The 21,982-nt window shown below is 48.9% G+C and overlaps 1 protein-coding gene across 7 annotated transcripts in view; it reads right to left on the minus strand.

Moving 5' to 3' along the window:
- Positions 1-21,982, minus strand: part of RGS3 (regulator of G protein signaling 3) — a 128,284-nt gene that overhangs the window by 67,333 nt on the left and 38,969 nt on the right. For 2 of the 7 annotated variants that reach the window (XM_063082220.1, XM_063082221.1), the window contains exons 12-16: positions 21,301-21,340; positions 16,196-16,392; positions 13,741-13,824; positions 8,616-8,727; positions 2,315-2,358 (exon numbers count right to left, since the gene is read on the minus strand). In XM_063082220.1, coding sequence (XP_062938290.1) covers positions 2,315-2,358; positions 8,616-8,727; positions 13,741-13,824; positions 16,196-16,392; positions 21,301-21,340 — 477 coding nt within the window. Of the gene's footprint in view, positions 1-2,314; positions 2,359-8,615; positions 8,728-9,047; positions 9,100-13,740; positions 13,825-16,195; positions 16,393-21,300; positions 21,341-21,982 lie in introns of those variants that run through there. The other 5 variants (XM_063082215.1, XM_063082214.1, XM_063082213.1 and 2 more) reach the window with 4 other exon arrangements.

The following is a 21,982-nucleotide window of genomic DNA, read 5'->3' on the forward strand; positions in this document are numbered from 1 at the left end:
CTCTTCCTCCTAGATTCTTCTCTGGGTATAATTTGCATGTCAGGCAAGAAAGAAAAACCACCTGTTAGAAGTTCCAACTAAGATATGAGTTTGGGGCTCTCCATGCGATCCAAAACCACCCATGTCAAGAATATCCCGGGCTACAGAGCAAGCAGGCTTCTTGACTTCCTGTATTACAAACATGCCTCCTAGTAAATAGCAACCCATTAAGAAAAGAAAGAGGCTTCTAGCTGCCTTTGAGCTTCAGTCACCCACCCCCGCAGGGTCAGATCACCTGGCACTTTGCTGAAATGAAAGGGCCCAAATCAATATCCCTTCATCAATCTTTGGAGGGCTAGGAGGTCACAGATCCCTGGAAACCAATGGAGCAGAAGTGCTTTTTTCTGAGAAAAATAAACCCAGCCTGTCGGGAAGCTATGTTGGCATTAGTCTGGAGCCTGATTTCAGGGACTGCCCGAGAGAATCAGAATCCAGAGTGGTGAGGCTGGAGGGACTGGAGGAAGAGCCCAGGCTGGGTCTTAGCTTCTCCTATCTGTACTCTACTTGCTTGGTTCTGTGCAACTGAACACCCTCCAGTACTGAAGTAATCCCACCAGCCACTTCCTGTGCCTCTGTGGGCATGTGGCTGACACAGGAGGACATCCAATGCCCTCTTGGCCCTCAGGTCTGCATTCCAGGCAGCCAGCTCCCCAGCTCAGCTCTGAAAATGTCCACTGCCTCTTTGGAACTCTCTGATCTCCCCTGAAGCTAACTTCTCATCAACTGTCTTCTCTCCCAGGCATCTGTTCAAAGACTCACCCAAGGCTCTGCACCTCCTATCTTAATCAGGAACTGAAGGAATGATTTTCAGTCACAATGGCATACAAATTCCTTCTCGAAAGTGTGTATAGTTGTCCCTCAGTATCACAGGGAATTGGTTCCAGGACCTCTCACAGATCCCAAAATCCATGCATGCTCAAGTCCCTGATACAAAACGACATAGTATTTGCATATAACCTATGCACACTGTCCCATATACTTTAAAATCATCTCTAGATTACTTATAATACCTAATATAATGTAAATGCTATGCAATAGTTACACTATATTTCTTATTTGTATTATTTTTTAATTTTTTTTTTGCATATTTTCAATCTGCAGTTGATTGAATCCTCAGATACAGAACCCATGGATATGGAGGGCCGATTGTATTCCTCCTGGCCAGCCAGTATAGACTATGTCCCACCTCCAGGGTGTGGCCAGTGTAGACTCTCCCACAAGACAGGTTCCCAGGACTGTTGGGTGAGACCAACTTAAGCAAAGACAGAGGACAGGAATGGATTTATTGAATCCTTGCTTGGAAAAGACACTGCCCTGCCCTGTTCACATTAACAAAGACACAGGTTGGGAATAGAAAATTCATTAGAAATTGAAAGGAATTAGTATGGCTCAGTGGCACCCAACTTTTTCATCACCAAGTACCTCTTTGAACCCCTAGCTTAATGACATTTTATCTACTGAACATTATCAAGCAGTAAGTTGTTTATCTGATTTTGTTCAGCAAAGGTATAGCATTGCCCATCTAAGCTTCTGACCAGACTGAGATAATCAGTAATATTGATCACACTGAGTGGGTATCACTCCAGCCCAAACACGGACACTTGATGCTTTCTTTAGCCTATATTATCTGGCTCAGGTAAAGGTAGAATTACCTTCAAAACTTTTGAAACACTGAAAATACCCTATAGGAGGGGTTGTGGGTGGTACTTACCAAAAAAAGAACAAGAAAGAGGTAGGCACAGTTATGGGCAATCTCTAGAGGAAGGGCTACTAAACAAATAAACAGGGTGATACACAGCCATCAGGCTGGGCCCTTACTATGACTGCTGAAGTTCAGGAGGTCCTGAGCAGGAGACGGCAAGGGTCTATTCTAAGCACTTTCTTGTCTACCATACTTTTATATAGACCCCGAGAGAGAAGATGATGAGAAGTTAGCTTCAGGGGAGGGCACAGAGTTCCAAAGAGACAGTGGACATTTTCAGAGCTGAGCTGGGGACCAGCTGCCTGGAATGCAAACCTGAGGGCCAAAAGGGCATTGGATACCCTCCCGTGTGTCAGCCACATGCCCACCGGGGCACAGGTATCCTCTATGTGAGGAGAAACAAGCTATTCCCATCCTACAGAGCAAGAAACTGCCATTCTGGACTTGCCCAGGTCCACTGCATGAGTTGGTGTGGAGGCTGGCATGAGAACTCTGGTCAAGAACCCAGCCCAGTGTTTTCCCTCCAGCACCCAGGTCACAGATCTCTTTCCTCAAATTCAGAGAAAGACTCACCTCTGCTAAATACAGCACACAGAATTTCAGGTCTTCTGAGGAACCTTTGAGGTAACAAAAAGTAAGACTTGCATTAGAATTGGCTAGAGAACCTCAGCAGTTTGCTCAAGCACAGCCAGCTGTCTCATCCAGAAGGCTGTGTGTGGTGCTTCCTGCAAAAAAGAGGAAGAAAGAGGCACAGGCACAGGGGACAGAGACATCTCTGGAGGAAAGTTGCCAAATAACTAACCAAGGTGGTGCGCAGCTGTAAAGTCCCTGCCTGCAGGTCAGCCTGGCCCAGGGAATGCTGAAATCACATCCCCAGGAGAGGTGGGGAGGAGCAGCCTCTAGGCATCAAACAGCCAGATGCAAGGAGGTGTCACCCCTGTCTGGAGGCCTCCTCCTTTCCAGGATCCCTGCAATGAGGGACACGGAGGTGGCACACATTTCGGTTTTCCTTTAAACACTCCAACAAGGAGCCATGTGGTTCCTAGATGGGCCTTGTTTCCCACCAAGGAATGTGCGGGCCGTGCAGGGACAATCCCCAATCATGGGCTGGCTGGAGCCCAGAGACGGCTTCCTCCGTATGTTTTCTGAAAGCCCCCACACCCCTGGCCTAGGAGCCCAAACTCAACCATTCACCAAGCCCTTTCCACCAGGGAGGCTGGGAGGGATGGTCAGCTGCCCCTCTCCTCCAGCTCAGGAGCTCAGATGGAATACCTACCTGAAGTCAGAAGATGATTTGCTCACAGTACTTCAGAAGTGCAAGGGTCAAGAGGTGGCCACAGCTGCTGGGAAGGCTTCCTGGAGGAGGACCCTTTTGAGAAAGGGCACTCAGGAGGTGGGAACGGCATGGGTAAAGGTGTGGAGATAGAGAAGCGCAAGTTGTGCTCAAGGGACAGCAAGTGTGGATAAGAAGCCCTGCCTCCTCCTCCAGGATGCCTGCCCTGACCACCGCAGCCACTCCTCAGGACCTGGCAGGACTCCCCATTGGGGCACTTGTCTGGGCACAGTCCCGGGATGGTTAGTAACATCCTGTATTTCAAGCAATTGACCTCTGCAGGCAGGCCATCATTTTTGAGAAAAGCGACCACACGGCATGTATTAAGCCAACACTTAAAGTGCCATAGGACTTTAGAGTACCATAGTGCTAGATGCCTCCCGCTGCTCCAACTTCTTCCCACATGCAAGCTCAACCCTCACAACAACCCCTGTGAGGCAGGGGTTATTACCAGCCATGACTCGTGTGAGAAAACTGAGGCACAGATGGATTAAGTAATGTGCCCCGGCTAGTAAAAGGAAGAACTAAGATTTAAACCTGGGGAGCCCGGCTCCAGAGCCCACACTCCAACCCATTACATACCCCACCTCTCAAATGCCCACCGTGTAGACAGTACCTCGCCCCTCCTGTCCTCTAAAGGCACCAGGCCCAATGTTCGGCTCAAAGTAGACCCTTCAATACATACTTGAATCAAAGAAATTGTCAAATAAACCAAAATTTGTCACAAAGAGAAGGTGGCCAGGTAAAAATAGAGAGTGAGGGTCAAGCCAATTCCTAAGAAAAGCAGCAAGTGAGGGCCCTGGTATGGGTGAAGGCCAGGTCCCTTTGAAGCAAGTATATGGGCGGTTCCCTGGACAAAAATATTCCTAGTGCCAGAGGCTGCCAGCCAGAGCCAGATAAAAATAGCTCATAAGTAAGTGGGGGTTCTCTTTGGACTTAGAGTAAATCCTTCTACTTCTCTCTGCCTAAGAAGTCCATCATGTTTAAGAAAACAAATTTCAAAGCTTCTGTTGGTTCCTTGTGATGCTGAGGGTGTGGCAAGAAGAGATGGTTTCTTTTGTTTAGGAAAACACACTGGGACTTTTCCTTGACTTTCTAGAAGCAGACCCTGTGGCCAAGGGAAAGCCAAAAAGATATATGTGAGAAAAAACAGAAATCTGGGTTTTGGAAGCTGGCAGTGAGAAAAGAGAAGGCTCTAGAAGGGAAAGGAAATCCTAGAAGATGAGAAACTCAGGGAGACAGAAAAGCTTAGGGGGAACACACCCTGAGACATACTCCCTATGGCAGGGGATGGCTGATGGATTGCCCAGGCAACTTTTCTGTGCTGTGACACCACCCCACTCTCCTCCCCCAGCACCAACATCCCTGCATAACTGCAAACTTTCACCGAAATCCGCTCCACCTACAGCCCTGTGCTGGCAGCACTTCGAGAGAAGGATGGAATGGGGGCAGTGCTCAGCATGGTTCAGAGCCTCATAAAACAACAACAAACCGAGGGAGCAAGAGAGCCAGGGAAGAGCCGCAACTGCAGAAAAGCAGGCTGCAAGGGGCTGACCCAGGAGAGAAACCTCAACCCCACCCAGAAAAAAACCTCAGCCCCTTCAGGGACATGAGACTTGGGGGCTAGTATAGAGAAGGGACACTGAGGTGGCACACATTTGGGTTTTCCTTTAAACATTCCAACTGTCTCCACCATTTTGAAACCCAACAAGGATCCATCTAGTTCCAGAGTGGGTCTCACTTCCTACCAAGGAAAACGTGGACCATGCAAGGGTAATCCCCAAGAATGCGCTGGGTGGAGCCCAGAGATGGCTTCCTGGCCCAGGTCTGACCCCTTCAGCATTCTCCCAAAACCCTCTCACACCTGGTCTGAAATCCCAAACTCAGCCATTCACCAAACTCTCTGTACCCTCTGAGGCAAGCCAAGAGGGAATTGTCTCCATTCTCTAGATACAAAGACTGAGGCCCAGGGAGGGAAAACAACTTGTACAAGGCACACTGTGAGTAAGTGGCAGAGCTGAGAATGAATCTAGGATGGCTTGCCTCTAAAGCCTGTGTCCTTGACCACTATGTCATACTTCTGCCCCCTCCACGGGTTTACTCATCTGTCATTCTACCAGGCTATGAACTCCAGAGGTGGAAATGTGTCTTTCCACTGCTGTTGTCCCAGCAGCCGGCACTGAGACAGGCTCTGAGGATGTGCTCAGAAAACGTGGACTGATTTACCTCCAAGCATTCCAGCAGCTGGAACCTAAGCAGCTGAGTTTCTGAGACTGAGTACCTGGCTCCTCAAGGTGGATGGAGAGCCCAAGAATCAGCTGGACACTTCCAGGCCACTTCTGAGAGACCTGAGCAGGCCAGGAAGACACACTGTGGGTGTGATGCTGGCTGCCTGGGAGGCAGAAACTCAAAGAACAGCAAAGCCAGCAGACGGCAGAGGCAGGAAGAGACGACAATGGGCCCTGGCTGACCGGAGATGTCCCAATTGTTAGTGCCAGCTCTCCGCCTGTTCCCATTAAACTGCCATTCAGTCCTGTGAAGCTTGGGGGAAGCTGGGCAGGAGCAGGGCAGGCAGAATTGAAGTGGCCACCAGCTAGGAGTCCTGGGGGCGGGGTGCACCCCCAGCTCCTGAGCTAAGGCAACCATTTCTGGTCTCCTTTTAGTCATTCATTTATTCATGCACACAAAAAACATTCATTGGGCACCCACGATGTTCTGTGCCCCATGCTGGGTCCTGGGAATATACATGGCCAGTGGAGCTAAGGACTTTTCAGACACATCACACAAGAGAATCCTTAGTCCCTAGGGTGGCGCAAATTTTCCCCTGCCAGGGAATAGCCCTCGCCAGCCCCAGCCAGCCCAAAAAGGCTGGGTACATTCCTTGTTTACCATCTTTTTTCCCCAGATTGAATTCTGTATACATGTTGATTTGAAAGAGACAAACAAGAAACCTAGGAGTTGTAAGCAATGTTAATCAAAGACCATTCTGCCAACAGAGGCTCCAGCTGAGACCCCAAATGCATCTCTTAAAAGCCTCAATCAGGCGCTTGCTGCAGCAGTGTGTCTCCTGGGGCACAGGGGAGGCAGGCAGGAAATCGGGCGCCAGGACTCAGAACACTGGGTCCTGTGGTTCCAGCTCCAACTGCAGGAAAAGGGGTCATTGGACTTCCATGAACATCTAGACCCACACGCCTATCTCAAGGAAGTGGGGGACAGTTGAGGGGGGGGGAGAGGCTAGGGCTCCCCCCATGCCTGGAAAGCAATGTGCACCTTGAGTGCTCAGCATCATCGAGCTGTTTCCTTCACTCTCAGCAGCTCTTAGGCTCCCTGGAGGTATGCCCAAAACCATCTCAGGCCTGAGTCTGCCACAAACCATCTGTCCAACACATACATACATACACACACACCCACAAACACACCCCTCTCCCACACCAACCCAATGGACTCTACTAGCCATGGTCATCTCTCCCGAGGAGCACTGCTTTGGCCACCCCCAGCCCTCATTGAATTTGCTGGCCACTTGCAGGGAGAGGAAGTGGTCTCCAGCCCAAGGAAGCCATGCCTGCACAAAGCTATTGCTCAAATGCAGCTCAGTGTCTGGAGAGTTTCTCTGCAACACCTCAAGGCCCCGTACCACCTTGACCATCACTAACCAATGGAGAATGGAGCTCACCCTACTCCAAGTCTTGGGTCTGGGGGCTCCAGGAGGGGAAGACCCAACCAATTCCCAGTCCAGAACCCCAGAGGAGTGGAGGCAGGATAGCACGGGCACTGCTGAGTTTTTCACATCAATCTTTGGGGTCCCCTCTGGGGGTATCAGAGCTCAGAGGTAACATGAAGTGCTGGCCCATCCCTTATTTCACTGTCAAAGAAACTAAAGTTCAGAAAAGAGAAAGGGCCAGCTGAAGTCACACAGCACATTAGTAGCAAAGCCAAGCCCAGACCCCCCCCAAACTCCCAGCTCCCGCCATCAGCTCTCCCACTGCCTTCTTCCCCCACAACCCCAAACTCCACCCAAAGCACAGCCAGCTGAGCCCCCTTCTCTTCCCTACCTCCTTTTAGCAGGAAGCTGAGCACCCCAGGTCACGGGCTGTGGCCCTGGACCTGTCATGTGCACAGCAGAGTGAGGGTTCAGTTTTTACAATCAATCAGCTCACGTGACTGAGCACTGCTCCCGGCCCAGTACTCCTCAAATGTCACTGGGTCCTAGATTGTCTGAGCTAGGGGCAAGGAGGGGAAAGCAGACAGGAAGGGACTGTGCTGGGAGTGCATGTGTGTGACAAGGGACAACGGGAGTGTAGGGGAAGCTGGGTGCTAGAGAGTGAAGCAGCGGGGCGAAGGCAGCAGGGAAGCCAAGGGCAGAGTCGCTGGAGCTCCAGCCTGCTCCCCTCAGCAGGCACAGGGAGCTCCCTGGCCTGCCAGTGCCTGAGCTGAAGCCACTCAGAGGATGCTCCTCCCCACTGCCCCTCTGCCAGGCTGAGCCTGCCCAGAGGGAGGGGCTGGCCCCAAGTGAGGTGACTTGCTTTTCCCCTTGGTGGCCTCCCTGGTCAGTGAGCAGGAGAAAGGCAGAGCCAGAGAAGGAGAGGTTGCAAGTGACTTCCTGTGGGAGGCCTGAGTAGAGGTTCTCACACCGACTGGGTTTCCAGGAGGAAGAACAGCCGAGGCACCAGGCACATGGGATGGCTTTGCAAACAGTCAGGAAGTTTTCCTAGAGCAACACCCGCCAAAACAGAATTCTTTCGCTAGGTAACATTTTCCTCCCTGCCCCTTCACCCACGCTCCAACAGGTCTGTTGTTGTTTTCATAATCTGGGAGAGGAAATCAAGCCCCTTTCAGCTGAGACCTCAGGCGCCAAACCAAACCGCCCGACAGATACTCCCAGCTGGCTTCCCGTTGGGCGAGTGGAGGAGGGCAGGTGGAAAGTTGGGGTTAGAAATGCACTCCACACTCCCACGGGCTCCTGCCACTCGTCTGCCCCCAGCCACACACACCACAGCTGCTTCAGACTCTGGCCGGGGCCACACAGCTGGCTGGAGAAGGAGCAGTGGTCTCTGTCCACAGATGTGAGGTGAGTGGGGGGGTGACTAGCATTTATTGGGCACCTGCTGTGGGCCAGGCACTTTGCATATATGACCTTATTTACTCTTCACAACAACCTTCTGAGATACTATTATTATCCCCACTTACACAAGAGGAAATAGGCTCTGAGAGGTTGAGTAACTTACTTACTCAAGGTCACACCAGTAGCGAGGGCTAGCGCCAAGATTTGAACTGTCTGAGTCTAAAGCTCTTCTCCCCACCCCCACTCCCACTATCTCCTTGAAAGCTTTCTAGAATAGAAACCTCCCAGAAAAGCTCAGGTATATCAGAAGGCTTACCAGCCTAGAATGGAATGCCAGTGTCTGAGAGCCTACCAGCCCAGAGACAGAGCCTGACAACACGTTCTCAAATGCCCCGCTGACAGCTGGCAGCCATGCTGCCCAGAGCAGTGGGACTCGGGGCAAGTTGGGAGGAGCCCAGACTTCTCGGGCACTCACTCACCTTCCTGCAGCTTCACGCTCTGGAGGTAGAGGGGGTTCCTCAGGACGTTGCAGCGGCCAGGCTCATCCTCCTTGGTGAAGAGCAGCAGGTCCGAGTAGGCAAACAGTGTCACCTGCGTCAAGAGAGAGCAAACAGAACTGACTGCTCTGCTGTCCCCTGAAGGCTGGGAGCCACAACCTCTCCTGGAGGTCCGGGTAATACACCTTATCATCTCAGGCAGAACCAGAAGCAACTCCCTGTGTGGTCTCAGCCAAAGACAGAGACCTCACCTGCAGTCTGACCTGCAATTGAGATGGCCCCTTCACCCTCCAGTTCTCTATACTTCCACTCCGCAAAGTGGGAAAAAGCAAACAGAAGAAAAAAAACAGCCCTCTCCCTCCACAGAAAATGGCCTCTGTAAGCCTCTCTAAAGCCCAATGCCCCCAGGCCCACCTTTCTGATCAAATTCCCCTTGTCTGGAGAGCCCAGTGCCCTCAGCTTAGAGCCACCCTTGAGCTGTAAGATGTTCCATATTTGCTTTTATTCTACTGTAAGTGTCTGACTGAAAGAGCACTTGACCTGGAGTCAGAAGTCATGAGGCTCCTATCCCAGTTTCTGCCACTAGAAATTGGTGAAGTTCCCTTAACTCCCTCAGCCTTGGTTTTCTCATCAGTATAAACAGCAGAAAGAGTCCTGGCCTGGCTCCCTCACAGAAAGGCTTCTTTCACAAGCTCTTTGTAGACTGAAGTGAAGAATCATGAAATATGAAGTAATATTACCAAATTCCTCATGGATAATTTTAACTGCATTAATGAGAAATTGGTTCAAGAAAACACCAGTTACTTATACACTCCAACACAGACATGTGTATAACTTTTATCTCTTTTATACACTAGCTGCTCCAAAAATAAAGAGAAAGCTATTTTTAGACATTATAGGTAAATCAATAGGCATGCTCAACATATTTTTATGCTAAAACAAAATCCACTTGATCCTCTAATGCCAGTAAAGATTACACTGTTCTTTGTTTTGTAGATCCTGCAGTGGCCTTTAGTCAAAAGAGATAAAATCCAATTTTAGATTCTCCAAAGAAAACAAAATAGTATTAATTATATGAACTTCACTTTGAGGTGTCAAAACCTGACACTTCATCTCTTCTGAAGTAAGAAGAATCGGCCAGAAGGGTTTGGCATGTACTGAGGGCCACAGTGTGTGCTGGATTGTTGCTGAAGTTTAAAAAGTCAACATATTGACATTCAGCTATCAAACTGTCAAAGACGATCCCACAACTCCATTTCTAAGACTCTGTCCTACAGAAATACTTGCAAGGACATATAGATATGAACATACAATGATGTTTTCAGCAGCATTTTTGTAATTTAAAAAAAAAAGAAAATAACAAGTGTCCATCAAGAGTAGATAGATAAATTTTATTACCTTCATAGGGTTGAATTTTATGCAACTATTAAAAGAATAAAGTAGAGCTACGTGGGCAGAAATCAAAATCTATCATAACATGAAGGCTCCAGAACCCTGGGCTAGAAGGGATCTTGGTGGTGACCCTACCCAACCCCTTTCCCACCATAGCCCTGTCTCAATACGGCCCAACAGAAGCCTCCATTTGTTGAACACTCACTTTCTGCTCAGTGGATCCTCACTTGTAAATAACATCAGTGCCCTCATTTACAGATGAGGACACTACGGCTCAGAGAGGTTAAGTGACCTGTCCATGGCCCCACAGCCAGGAACCATTACCCAGGTCTGGTGGGCCCTAAGCTCTCACTGTAGAGAGAGGTAGCAATATTCCTACAGCTGTCCTGTCCCTGAATGTGAAAGAATCCAAATAAAGGCCAAAAAAGAGGAGCAAAGGAGGCAAAAAAATAAAGTTAAGGGAGGGAAAGAAAATGATCCAAGAGTTCAGAAGGATTGGAGTGGTTGGTTATCTGAGAAGAGGACTTCAAAGTCTAGGCAATGGAAAGAAGGCTCTAAACCAGCCAGAAACATAAGGCAAACCCTAGGGCTCCTGTAAAACATGACCCAACTCAAGAGAAATCTGGCTGTCATCTCCAGAATAAAAAAGAAGCTGGCAGGGGAAGCGTTGGAGGAGACAATCTGTCAGGAGACTAGAAAGTCAAAAAAATGGCCCAAACCCAGAGAGAACTGGATGGAGAGCAAGTGGGGTGGAGCCAAGGGCAAGGTGAGAAAAACCCAAGGCCACCACTCCAGCCCAGATTCCCAGAGCTGAGAATACCGTCTAGACAGGAAGTGATTAAAGCACGAATAAAGAATTTCCCCAAAGGTCAGGTCAGGGAAAGGACAGAGCTGGCACACAGCTGGAGACAGGACAGAGGGGCAAGTGTGCCAGGGGAGGGCATGCGGACCCCCCTCCCATCTCATCAGCATCCTGCTGGCCTTGCTCCAGTAGGACCCACAGCAGCCCATGGCAGAGTGATGCCCATCTCCATGGTCCAATTCCCTGCTGCCCTCCACAACGGGCCTTGGGGGCCATCAGTGTCTTCCCTACACTTGTTCCAAGGACACCTCTGTTTTCCCAAAGGGTTGAGGAATGTCTTGGTTAGGGAATCCTTACAACTTGGAGGGTGACTTCTCCCAAGTGGCCCTAACCAAGCTTCCTACTGACTATCTCGCCTAAGGGCAGGATTTGCAGAAAAGACCTTGGTGCCTGAGTAAATGGTAAACGCAGTGAGTCAGTGTGTAAAGTGAGGGCGTGTCTGTCTCGTGCTTTGGAATATTCCTGGAACCTAGCCCAGGGCCTGGCTACATTGCAGATGCTCAATAACTACTGTTTGAATACAAAAATGAGGCTGCTCCAAAATGTTGATTTGATCTCAGGACACATTTGTCAAGTTTGTGACTTCTGGGTGGGGTGTGATGAGGCCAGTCCAATCTATGGGACTAGATCAGCTTACAGACATTAGCAAACTTGAGCATGCCCAGAGAAGAGATGGGAGGAAGACGAGGGAATATTCCAGAAATAAAGATTTCTGTTGAGCATAAGGGAGAGTGCCTACAATTTAGCACTCTCCAGTAACAAAACCACCTCCTGGAGAGGCTGCCCCTGCAGATTCAAGAACTGACTGGAAAACCATTAGCTGGAAAGTTACAGAGAAGCAATTAGAATGGAGGCCTCCTGAGAGCCCAACCAACACAGACGGTCTGTGAATTTATCTAAATACCCCTTGAGTTGGTTTATATTTTTGGCCTGAATAATATGATAGGGTACCAAGATCCACATATTTTGTTGCTATCATACTTCAAGAAAAGGGAATATATTTATTTTACTTGTCTTCAAATTGCTTCCTTCAATCTTCAAGGCAGCGGGCAGGGCAGAGGTGGGGGTGTCTCTTGGTTTCAAGGTTTTAAAGATCCAGGAGGCAAAAATGTTTTGGACAGATTGCAACTGTAATCAAGCTATGGCTTCAGCTTGTGTTTGCTACTTTGTTTTTAAACAAACATGCCAGAGACAGCGCAGGATCATGGACAGCACAGCTGAGCCAGAAAGATCCAAGTGCTCATCCTGGCTCTATCCCTTACCTGCCTTGAGACCCTTGGGTCCTAGTTAATCTCATTGGATAGAGCTTCAGTTTCCTCATCTACAGAGTGGAGACAATCGTGCTTTTGATGGGGGTACTGCAAGAGCTCATTGGGATCAAGTATGCAAAATGCATGCACAGTGAGCATATGCAATAAGTACTCAATTTTGCAGATTCAATGATGAGTGGACAAATAAAAGGTGAATTTAGACACAGGTATATGTTTCAGGTGGCTGCCATTTCTAACTGCTTTCTCATGAGTCTGGTGAATTGATAGCCACATCTCACTTTCTGATCCTAGGACACACGACTTAGCTCCACTACACTCATTCACCAAACATAGCTTCAAGTGACTTCTCGTTCCTCAAAAACTTAAATCCGCCTCAACAGATGAAGTTTTATTCCCACTAAGACAATTCAGAAGATATGCCGAGATTAAGAAAGTTTCCAAAGAGAAGGTCTAGAAATGTAGTAAGCAATGCCAGTGTGGTAGAAATAAGCACGCGGTCTCCCCAGGGAGCTTCCTTCAAAAAGACAATGCTCATTTGGAATATATGAATTCCGGTCTACCTGTTTAAAAAATAAAACAAAACAAAACCATCCTCCTGCTTTAGCCACAATCACAATAGAGTCCCAGAACGCTGAGACTGAAAGGGCTTTCAGCCCATCTTAGACCTTGTCCTTGCTGCCTCAAAATAGACATAAACCCACTGTTCAGATGGAAAGACTGAGGAAGAAGGGAGCAATCACAAATGAGCAGTAGAAATGGGGCTGGATATAGGCTTCCAGCTTCCAAGTTTCCTGATTTTTTCCCCTGCCCCAAGCTGCCACTCACTGCTTGGCTGAGCCAGCTCCACCTCAGGGCCTGATCTGCAGCAAACCCCCTGCACTCACCCCCAGGTAGCCAGGCCAGATCCCAGGGCTCCAACTTCTGTTCCCAAGTAGTTTTAAGCTATAAAACTTAGCTTAAATAAGCTGAGCTAGAACCTGGCCAACTCTGGGGATTGTGTGGGTGAGTGAAGTCCTCCCATTAACGACAAGCAGGGGCCAGCTCCCAGGAAGAGTGGCATGGCCCCCACCCTCACCCCCTGTTGGCAGAGCTAAAACCCAGGAGAAATCATAGACTGATCTTTCAGAAGAGGATTTGGGATTTGGGTTAATACAGACCCAGAAAACTCAGGTAACTGATGCTCCTCTAAAAATTCTCTTTGGCTAACAGCTTTAGTCTTCTCGCTCACAAAGTCACTCACCACAGCTGGCATGAATTGCCATCTCTTCTCTTCCTTAAAGAAAGTTGGGATAAACGAGATGCCTTTTAGGGGCTGGAGAAACTTTCTAACCATCGAAGATGTACTAAACAGCTTTGAGAGATGGTGAGTTCTCCATCACAGGAAATGTACAAGAAAATGCTGGGTAGCCATTTGGTAAGGAGGGTGGTGGGAGGAGGGGGGTGTTGAAGACTTTTCAGGTCTTTTCTGCTCTGAGATTGTACGATTCTGAGACCATCAGGAAGACAGGAAAATGAGGGGCCTGGAGGATGGCCGATGAAGCTCACCAGGAAACCCCACCTGGGAAACGTGTGTAAGTCTTACCTGGGCAGCCTTGTTCCTCCCCTCGTACAGCAGCAGCTCCTCTGACAACAGGAGGGTCCGGGCAGGGTTACAGAGATCTAGAGGCTGAAAACAAAGCAAAGGTTGAGCTGAGTGGGCAGTTCAAAGAGACCTGGTGAGGACAGTGGGGGAGGTGGGAGACAGTGTGTCAAAGCCAGCCATAGAGAGGCCTCTGACAGAGAGAAGACTGGCAGCCCTCCCCCCCCACCAAGAACCCACACACCCCCTCATACACAGAAACAGAAAGACAAGTGCTCTTGTCCTGTGAGGAACTGTTGCTGCCACCTTCCCACCAACCCGCACAGTGAGAGCTATGCTCTCTGGCAGGAAGTCCAACCACATGCTTGGGTCCTCTGCAGTCCTCCCCCACGAGCTCCCTGCCCCCTTACACCAGGCTCCTGGGCCCTCCCAGCCCCTATATTCCCCCATCTGTCCTGTTTATGCCTCCAGGAAGGTCCCTGCTGTCAGGCCCAGGAGGCATTGAGCCACATGCCAAGAGATCTGGTCACTTGAGTTCCTTCGAGTCCAGGCCAATTCCTGCTCTGCATTCATAACATGCTTGAGCTAACTGACTCTTCAGCCATCAGTTCTCCAGGGACCAATTCTTATCCAGACTTCTCACACTACCCTATCACCCTGCCCAGCCCAGCCCAGAGAAAGCTCCCTAAACTCTGGATTACTCAGCAGAACTTGTCCTTGTCAATGTACAACATGGTGTCTAAGAGCCTGACATAAAGCAAAGTGCTTGAAAAAAGGTAATGAAATAAATATCAACTACACACACAATCTGGATAGATCTTTTAAATAATGTGAAGCAAAAAAGGCAAGACCCAAAAGAAGATATGCAGCATAATTTCATTAAACAAATTCAAAAAGAGGCCAAACAAAACTTGTTATTTAGGTAAATATACATAAGTGGTGAAACTAAGGAAAAGCAAGGAAATGATTCCCATAAAGTCAGGCTTGTAGGTGCCTCTGCTGGGAAGGTAGAGCATTATGATCAGGAAGAGATATACAGGCTGGAGTAGTGCAATGGTCTATTCCTTTATCTTAGTGGATATTCGTTTTATAATTATTTGTTAGATTGCACATTTAAGTGTTGCAGCATTTTTAGTTTATATACTCTGCAATTTAAAAGTTTTCATAACTTTTTAAAAACGAATTTTAATTTTTTATAAAAATTAGAAAATGAATTTCAGGGATGCGAGGACCATTGTGTCTCATCCTAAGAAAGAGAAGAGACCAACAGAAAGGCAAAACCCAGGCCCTGTGGAGAGAGAGGCAGGCAGAAGGAAGAGGACAAAGCTGCAGAGGGAGAGGCGTGTTGCCTGCTAGAGATGCACTGTGTCCTAACCAAGCATAAGTTCTAAGATCCAGTGGATATTGACAGGCCCACAGTGGGATGCCAGGGAGACCAGAAAAGGAAGGCATGGTCAGAAATAAAGGCCTTGGATCTATGTCACCTCTCTGCTGCTGATGGGAGGATAAACAAGTAGAATCTTCCTGGAAAATAATTTGCCAATATGTGTAACGAGCCCTTAAAATGTTTATGACCCATGACCCAGTCATTTCACATCCAGGAATCTCTCCCAAGGAGAGTAATCAGAAGGGCAATTCATGCACAAGGATTTTCCTCACAGAGTTATTTACAGTAGCAAAAAAGTAGACATAAGTATCTGAATAGAGAACTGGTTAAATAAATATGGTATATCCATATGATAGAATAGTTTGCAACCACTATAAAACACGCGCTCAAAGAACTTTTAATGCTGTGGGAAATGTTCATGCTACAATTTTCATTTTAAAAAGCAACAGGATATAAAATATAGAATAATATCTGTTTGGGGGTTTTTAAATGTGTATATGCACATAGAAAAGATACCTAAATGTTCACACTGGTTATATCTGAGTGACGGAATAAATAAAGGTAATTTTTTAAAGAGAAAGAGAGAGAAATGGGGAAGAAGGGAAGGGGGAAGAAGAGGGGGAAGAAGGGAGATCTCAATGAATCTCGGGCCAGCTGGGCAGACATGTTTGCTGAGATCAAGGAGACCAGACAAGATGCCAGACCCCAGGTTCTCCCTCAGTCTTTTCCAAACAACTAAGCACTGGGTGAGCCAGGGAGTGGCAGGCTCAGCAAGAAGGCCGTGCAACATTACCACAAGTAGTGCACCTGCCCTATCCCCAGAAAAAAAGGAAGTTACGAGGGGAAGGAGAGGACCATCTTATTGCTGGGCTCCCCTACCCCCACTTTTTCCTGTGCATCCTCCTGGAAACCTCTGTTCTCTCTGTATAGCCCCCAGAATCCTGAGCATCTGAAGCTATTTATCTTTCCCAAAAGGGGATTCTCAGTCCTGGGATGAGGCACCATCCCTGAATCCCGGGGTGAAGGTCCCTCATCCTTCTCACTTCCTTCCTGGGGCCAGCCATAGCTCACCTGAACAAAAATAGGGAACACCAGGACTTTGGGGGCCAGGGTGACATAGGTGCCATAGCTTGAGTGCGGGGCATGTGGCCTCATGACTGGGCAGTTCTGGTAGTTCCCATGGCCCTTCATGGTCTGGACCGTCTTCATCAGCCGGGACTTCTTCCCCAGGCCCGTGTAGGACTTCCCTTTACTGGGACTCCCTGATTCTGTGGAACAGAGATAGGGGAATGTGAGGCATTTCCATCACCCCTGCAAAGGCATCCCCTCTGCAAAAACAGAGACCACAGACTCATTCAGTCAACAACCATTTTCTGAGCATCTACTTTGTGCAAGGCCCTGTGCAAGGTGCTGAGAACATAGGGAGGCTTCAGACAGGTCTCAGGCCTCAAGTTATTCCCTCACACTCTAGCAAGACACACTGCCACGTAAACAAGCAAGTCCAAGGCAAGGACATAGCTGGGAACTGACAGCAATGACAGAGGCAGAAGTCTTCACCTGGTGACCCAGGCCCTAAATCAGACCTATAAGTTTGGCCTCACACTTTGAAAAATCAAGAAATCTCTCATATTTGAAAAATCAGAAGATCTGACCTCACTGGGCCCACAGCCTCACGTGGAAAAATCAGTTGGAGCAGAGTGGCAACTGCCCTGTATCGCAGGACATATGCCCTCCCCCCTGCCACCATCTCCACTATTCCCTGCACACTCCCAACCCAGCTCGCCCATTCCATCACTTCCCAGGCTCCAGGGACAAAGACCACTCTCTGCAGTGGTGGCAGAGACAGTGGCTATCCCAGGATATATCAGAGTTGGCCCTCAACCAGCCAGCAGAGCTGAGGCAACCTGGCTCACTTCAGTCAGTCTAGAATAAGAAGTGGCACTTGCCGCTCCAGGTCCTGGTAAAGAGCACAAGCTCTGAAGCCAGATGGCTGTGTTCAAATCCTGCTCCCCTACTCACTAGCTCTGTAGCCCTGAGCAACTTACCTCGCCCTCAGAGTCTTGGTCTCCCCAACTGTAATAATAGTGCCAAGCTCACTGGGTCACTGTGAGGATTAAATGGGATGCTCTAAGTCCTTAGAACAGTGCCTGGGACCTAGTAAGTGTGCAATAAAAGCTGGCAGCTAACTTATTGTTGTTTTTGTTGTTGTGATTCCTCCACTTAGAAAAGCAAGTCTGGAAATCAAGTGCTCCAAGGGTCTCGAAATCCTAGGCTTCATTGCAGCCAGGAGAGACTCCAGCTTGGCCACCAACTTGCAAATTATTTTAATCATAAAAAGAAGAGAAGGAGAGAGAAAAACAAAGCCACCCCTAGGGAAGAGAGGAGAAGGCTACAATGGTTGGAGGGGTCCCTCTTTAAGGAGGCACTGCTGAATACAAACCCTCACCCTGAACAAGGAGTGGTATACAGGTCTTTATTATGTCCCATCAAATGGGCAGAGGAACAAAACACAGAGTATTTAAAAAGTCAGGGATTCCTGGATGCAAGCAAGTGGGAGACAAATTCCAGAGCTATCAAGCTCCGCACATAGCTGGGCCTCTTACACAGGGTTCCTGCTGCCAGGTGGGCAACTGACCAGGCCCTCCCTGACCCAGATACCCAGTCTGTGTCCCAGGCCCAGGCGTCTTTCCACTGCCCCCAACCCTGGCAGCCAGGAGATGAACAGGTGGCCTGACCAAGAGACATCTCAGGGAAGCTCCCCACCAACGCAAGGCCCACAACCTCAGAGGAAAAATTCAGCTCAGAAGGTTTCGCACTTGCTTCCTCCTCCCACCCCATGCCCCTTCTCACAGAGGTGAGAAAAACAAGTTAGTTGACTCCCCCCACTGACAAGTGACCACTGATGACAGTCGAAACTGGGGGCAGCACTCAAACCACTTCCTGCCTCTTCGGAGAGTCGGAGAGTCGGAGAGTCGCTTAGCAAGGAGGAGAGAGAGCACAAGCCCAGGACAGGGGCAGGAGGAGCAGATGCAAAGAAGACATTACACAATTCCTCATCTGATCTGGCCCTGGGATCAGCCCCAGAGGAGTCTGCGCTGCCAGGCCCTGGCCCCTTTGCTGAAAGAACCCATTCTGATTCTCAAGATCTGCACTGAATTTGAGTTAGATAAGAACCCTGAACCTGAGCACTGACTTCCCAAGTCAGATACTGGCTGTGTAACCCTGAAGTTTCCTTTCCCCTCTGAGTCAGAGTTTTCTCCACTGCAAAGTGGAGAAAATACAGATTGCTGCCTCGCCTGCCCCAAGGCCAGCAGGAAGCTCACACAAGAGACCTGATGGGAGAGGACTTGGTGAATTGTGCCAGAGACTGAGTGCCCAAGAGATTATCACAAACCCTAAACCACTGGATAATCTACCCATCAGGGCTGGCAGAAGGACAGACAGGTCTGCTGGACCTCAAACCATAGTGTGAATGGGGCCACAGGGTCATCTGGAACTAAGCAGTCTAATTTAACATGGCCAAGCCTAGAGCAGAGAAGAAAAAACCATGAAGGACTGACAAGCAGGGGACTGAGGCAAAACAGACCAAAAGTAAAGGACACCATTTGCAGATGTCAAAATCTGGGCCCTGGGCCCCAAGTCACAGACTTTTTAAAGAATCTGTCTCTTCTGTTCCCTAGCCCAGCTGCCCAGAGCTGTCACAGAATCTTCACCTAGGGCCTCCAGCGTCATAAATAAACCACCTGGCACATAACTCTGCCTTAGGAAAATTCTGCTTAGCCCCCCATTTTATAGACAAGGAAACTGAGGCACAGAGGGATTGAGCAACTTGCCCAAGGTCATTTGGCCAGTATATGATAGAAGGTGGGTCAACCCAACCTACACTGCAGTCATGCCCTAGTCCCCCATCTCCCCTGGAAAATGTGTAGTAAGTGGGCATGGCTCTCCAAAACTCATTTTTGAAGTATCTTTTTTTAAAAAACAGTCCAGTTTGCAACCCAGTTACTGAGCTCTGTGAAGGGAAACTCACTTACTTCCCACCTGCTACCTCCTACGATGTCTGGCCCAAACTTCCATTTACCCTTTTTACTTCTAACACCTGCTTCACTGACCAAACACAGTAATTACACGGCCTTGCTCCCAGCTTCTGAGGTGAGCCCTGGCAGCCATCCTGCACTGGCAATGGCAAATTTGAGGCCAGGCTGCCTTCACGGGGCAGGGGACAATGCTGAGGGCACCAGCGGCCCTGGGGGAAAATGCCAACCACAGGCAGGCAGGCACCCCAGGCCCCAGAAGGGCACCAGAGCCTATTCAACTCAGCATGGCTCAACCCTCCCACCTATTCAACTCAGGATGGCTCAACCCTCCCACCTGAAAGGCTACCTCCTGGCAGCCCAACCAGAGGAGGTAGACTGAGAAGTCACCACCCTGTTGACAACCTCAAGTGTGTTTAAGTAAAGCTTCATGCCCTGAATTACACCCCTTCCTTGAACCCAAAGACTGTGAGCTACGAAGACTTGATCCCTGGTAAAGAGCAAAGATGTCCTTGGATACCAAAAGTATTATTATTATGAAGAATAAATGAAGTAAGGTCAAGATCTTAATAGAATGCATTCAAACAGTTACCATTGTTATTAACATCATCATCATTTCCTTACTTGTCCCCTGCCCCTGGCTTAGACGACTGTGCCCTTCCTGGTTCACTAAGTATTATATTCTTAAAGAGGAATGAAAACATGGATAGAGGCTGTGAGCACACCAGGGAGACATGGAGGCATCTCTCAAACTGAGAGGGAATCAATCCCAGACCACCCAGGCCATGTCCATGTGCCCACTGCAGGTGACACACCTCTCCAGCTCCCTTCCTCCATGACCAGCCTTCAAACCCTTCAAGGCAACTGGAGTCATTTTCATTTAGGCAGTCACTCAACCAAAAGTCTACTGAGCATCTGCTATTCGCCAGACCCTGGGTCCAGCTCTGGACCCACAGAAATGAGCCAGGCCCAGGCCCTGCCCTTAATGAAGCCACTCTAGCAGTGGCATCTCCACTCTAATCTAATGTGCCAACTAAAAGCTTTTGAAAAACTCATTGTTGAATCACTGTCAGACTCCTCCCCAGAAGTAATACAGATTCAATTCCAACAAACTAGAGAGAAAGAAGGTGCCTTCCATCAGCACTCCTGAGCCTGATAGGAGCCCTTTTCACCCAAAAAGGCACAAGCATCACCTTCACACCACTGTGATTCACACCTTCATTCCCCTGGCAGAGGGGAATGGCAAGGAAGCAAGTGTGCAAGTACTGGGAAAAGGCCACGCTCAAGGAAGGAGGTCAAGGGCATTCTGAAGGCACCAGAAGGGGGAATCAAGCACACACAAGATGAGCATCATGGGCCACCTGGTGAGGTTGGTCTCCACCCTCCAGATACCTGCCAGACTTTGGAGTCAGAGCTCTCCAGCAGGCGGGTGGAAGGCCTAAAGGAATGCCCTGTCAGCTCCAATGTCAAGACTGATATCTCAGGCTTCCTGGGAGAAGGAATTGGTTTTGAGCCCAGTTTCCATCCCTGGCCAGGATATGAAGGCCAAAGGAAGAGAATCCATCAAACAGGAGAGACATCTGTTCACTTCAAAGACAACTAAACTGTATTGCCTCTCTCAGTATACAGGCTACTGCTCACAACCATTTCCTCATTTCATCCTCCCAACAACCCTCTGAGGTAGGAATTATTGGCCCTGTTTTATAGATGAAGAAACTGAGGCTAGTGAGGGGACATGATTTGCTCGAAGTCACACAGCTAGAATTCCAACTCGAGGCCTCCCAGCTCCAAACTCCATGACTTCCTTGCAGGCCCAGCCATGCTGCCTACAGCACCTACATATATTGCTTGCTTGGTAAAATTGGATGAATCTCAGTTAAACGCCTGACTGAAAACCCTGTCTCTTAGATTGCTCTGGTAAGATCCCCTCTCTTCCTTCTCAGTTCCAGCTTCAAGGAAGAAAGAGATGGGTTCAGTAAGGGAGAATATGTGCCAAGAGGAGAGAGTCTGTGTTGATACGCTGGGCGTACTTGACTCCACTGGGAAGGCCTTTGAACTCAGAGGAAGAGGCTGGGCCAGGCATCAACTGCCAGCCGCTGTCTCTGTGGGCTCAGTGGGCAGCACAGCAGAGGGTAGACTCACCTTCGGGGATGGTATCCTCCTGGTACACAGGCCGCAACAGCTACAAGGAAAAAAAAAACAGGAGAAACTGTCTCAGACCCAGGAATGGGGCAGGGCATCCCAGTAAGCTGCTGGGCACTGGGCCTGGGGGATAAGAAATACAGCACCTTGGGACACAAGGGAAAAACAACAGTTCTGCTAGCCAGCTGAGTGAGGGGGCTTGGAGGGAACATGGAATCCCGGAAGATTAGAGTTAAAAGAGGCTTTAGGTGTCATGAAGCCTAACCCCTTGGCCAGTCCTCAATTTCCTTTACAGTGGCTTGTTCCAAAGTGCATTCTGTGGAACACTGGAATGGCAGAACACTAACAACTATGCCATAAAGGATGCCACCATCAGGGAAGTTTGGGAAATGGTGGGTTAAACAAGCTTCAACCTCCTTCTGTCCTGCAGGATGCCATCAGAGCCTCAAATAGGCAAAGGTGCACTGGGAATATTTCTCAAACTTACTTGACCTCAGGATACTTTTCTCCCGAAGTCTCTCTCTTATGGTCATAATGTTTTGGTGAATGCACTCGATCATCCCATCATGCAATCATGCAGTATCTGCTTTCGCACCTCCTATGACAGGGGTGCATCATCTACCAAGACAGTCTATTGCACTGTGGAAAGGCTGGTAGAAAGCTCTTCCTTCTTGTGAGTTGA

This window comes from Cynocephalus volans, chromosome 17 (genome assembly GCF_027409185.1).
Source record: "Cynocephalus volans isolate mCynVol1 chromosome 17, mCynVol1.pri, whole genome shotgun sequence".
Classification (NCBI taxonomy): Eukaryota; Metazoa; Chordata; class Mammalia; order Dermoptera; family Cynocephalidae; genus Cynocephalus; species Cynocephalus volans.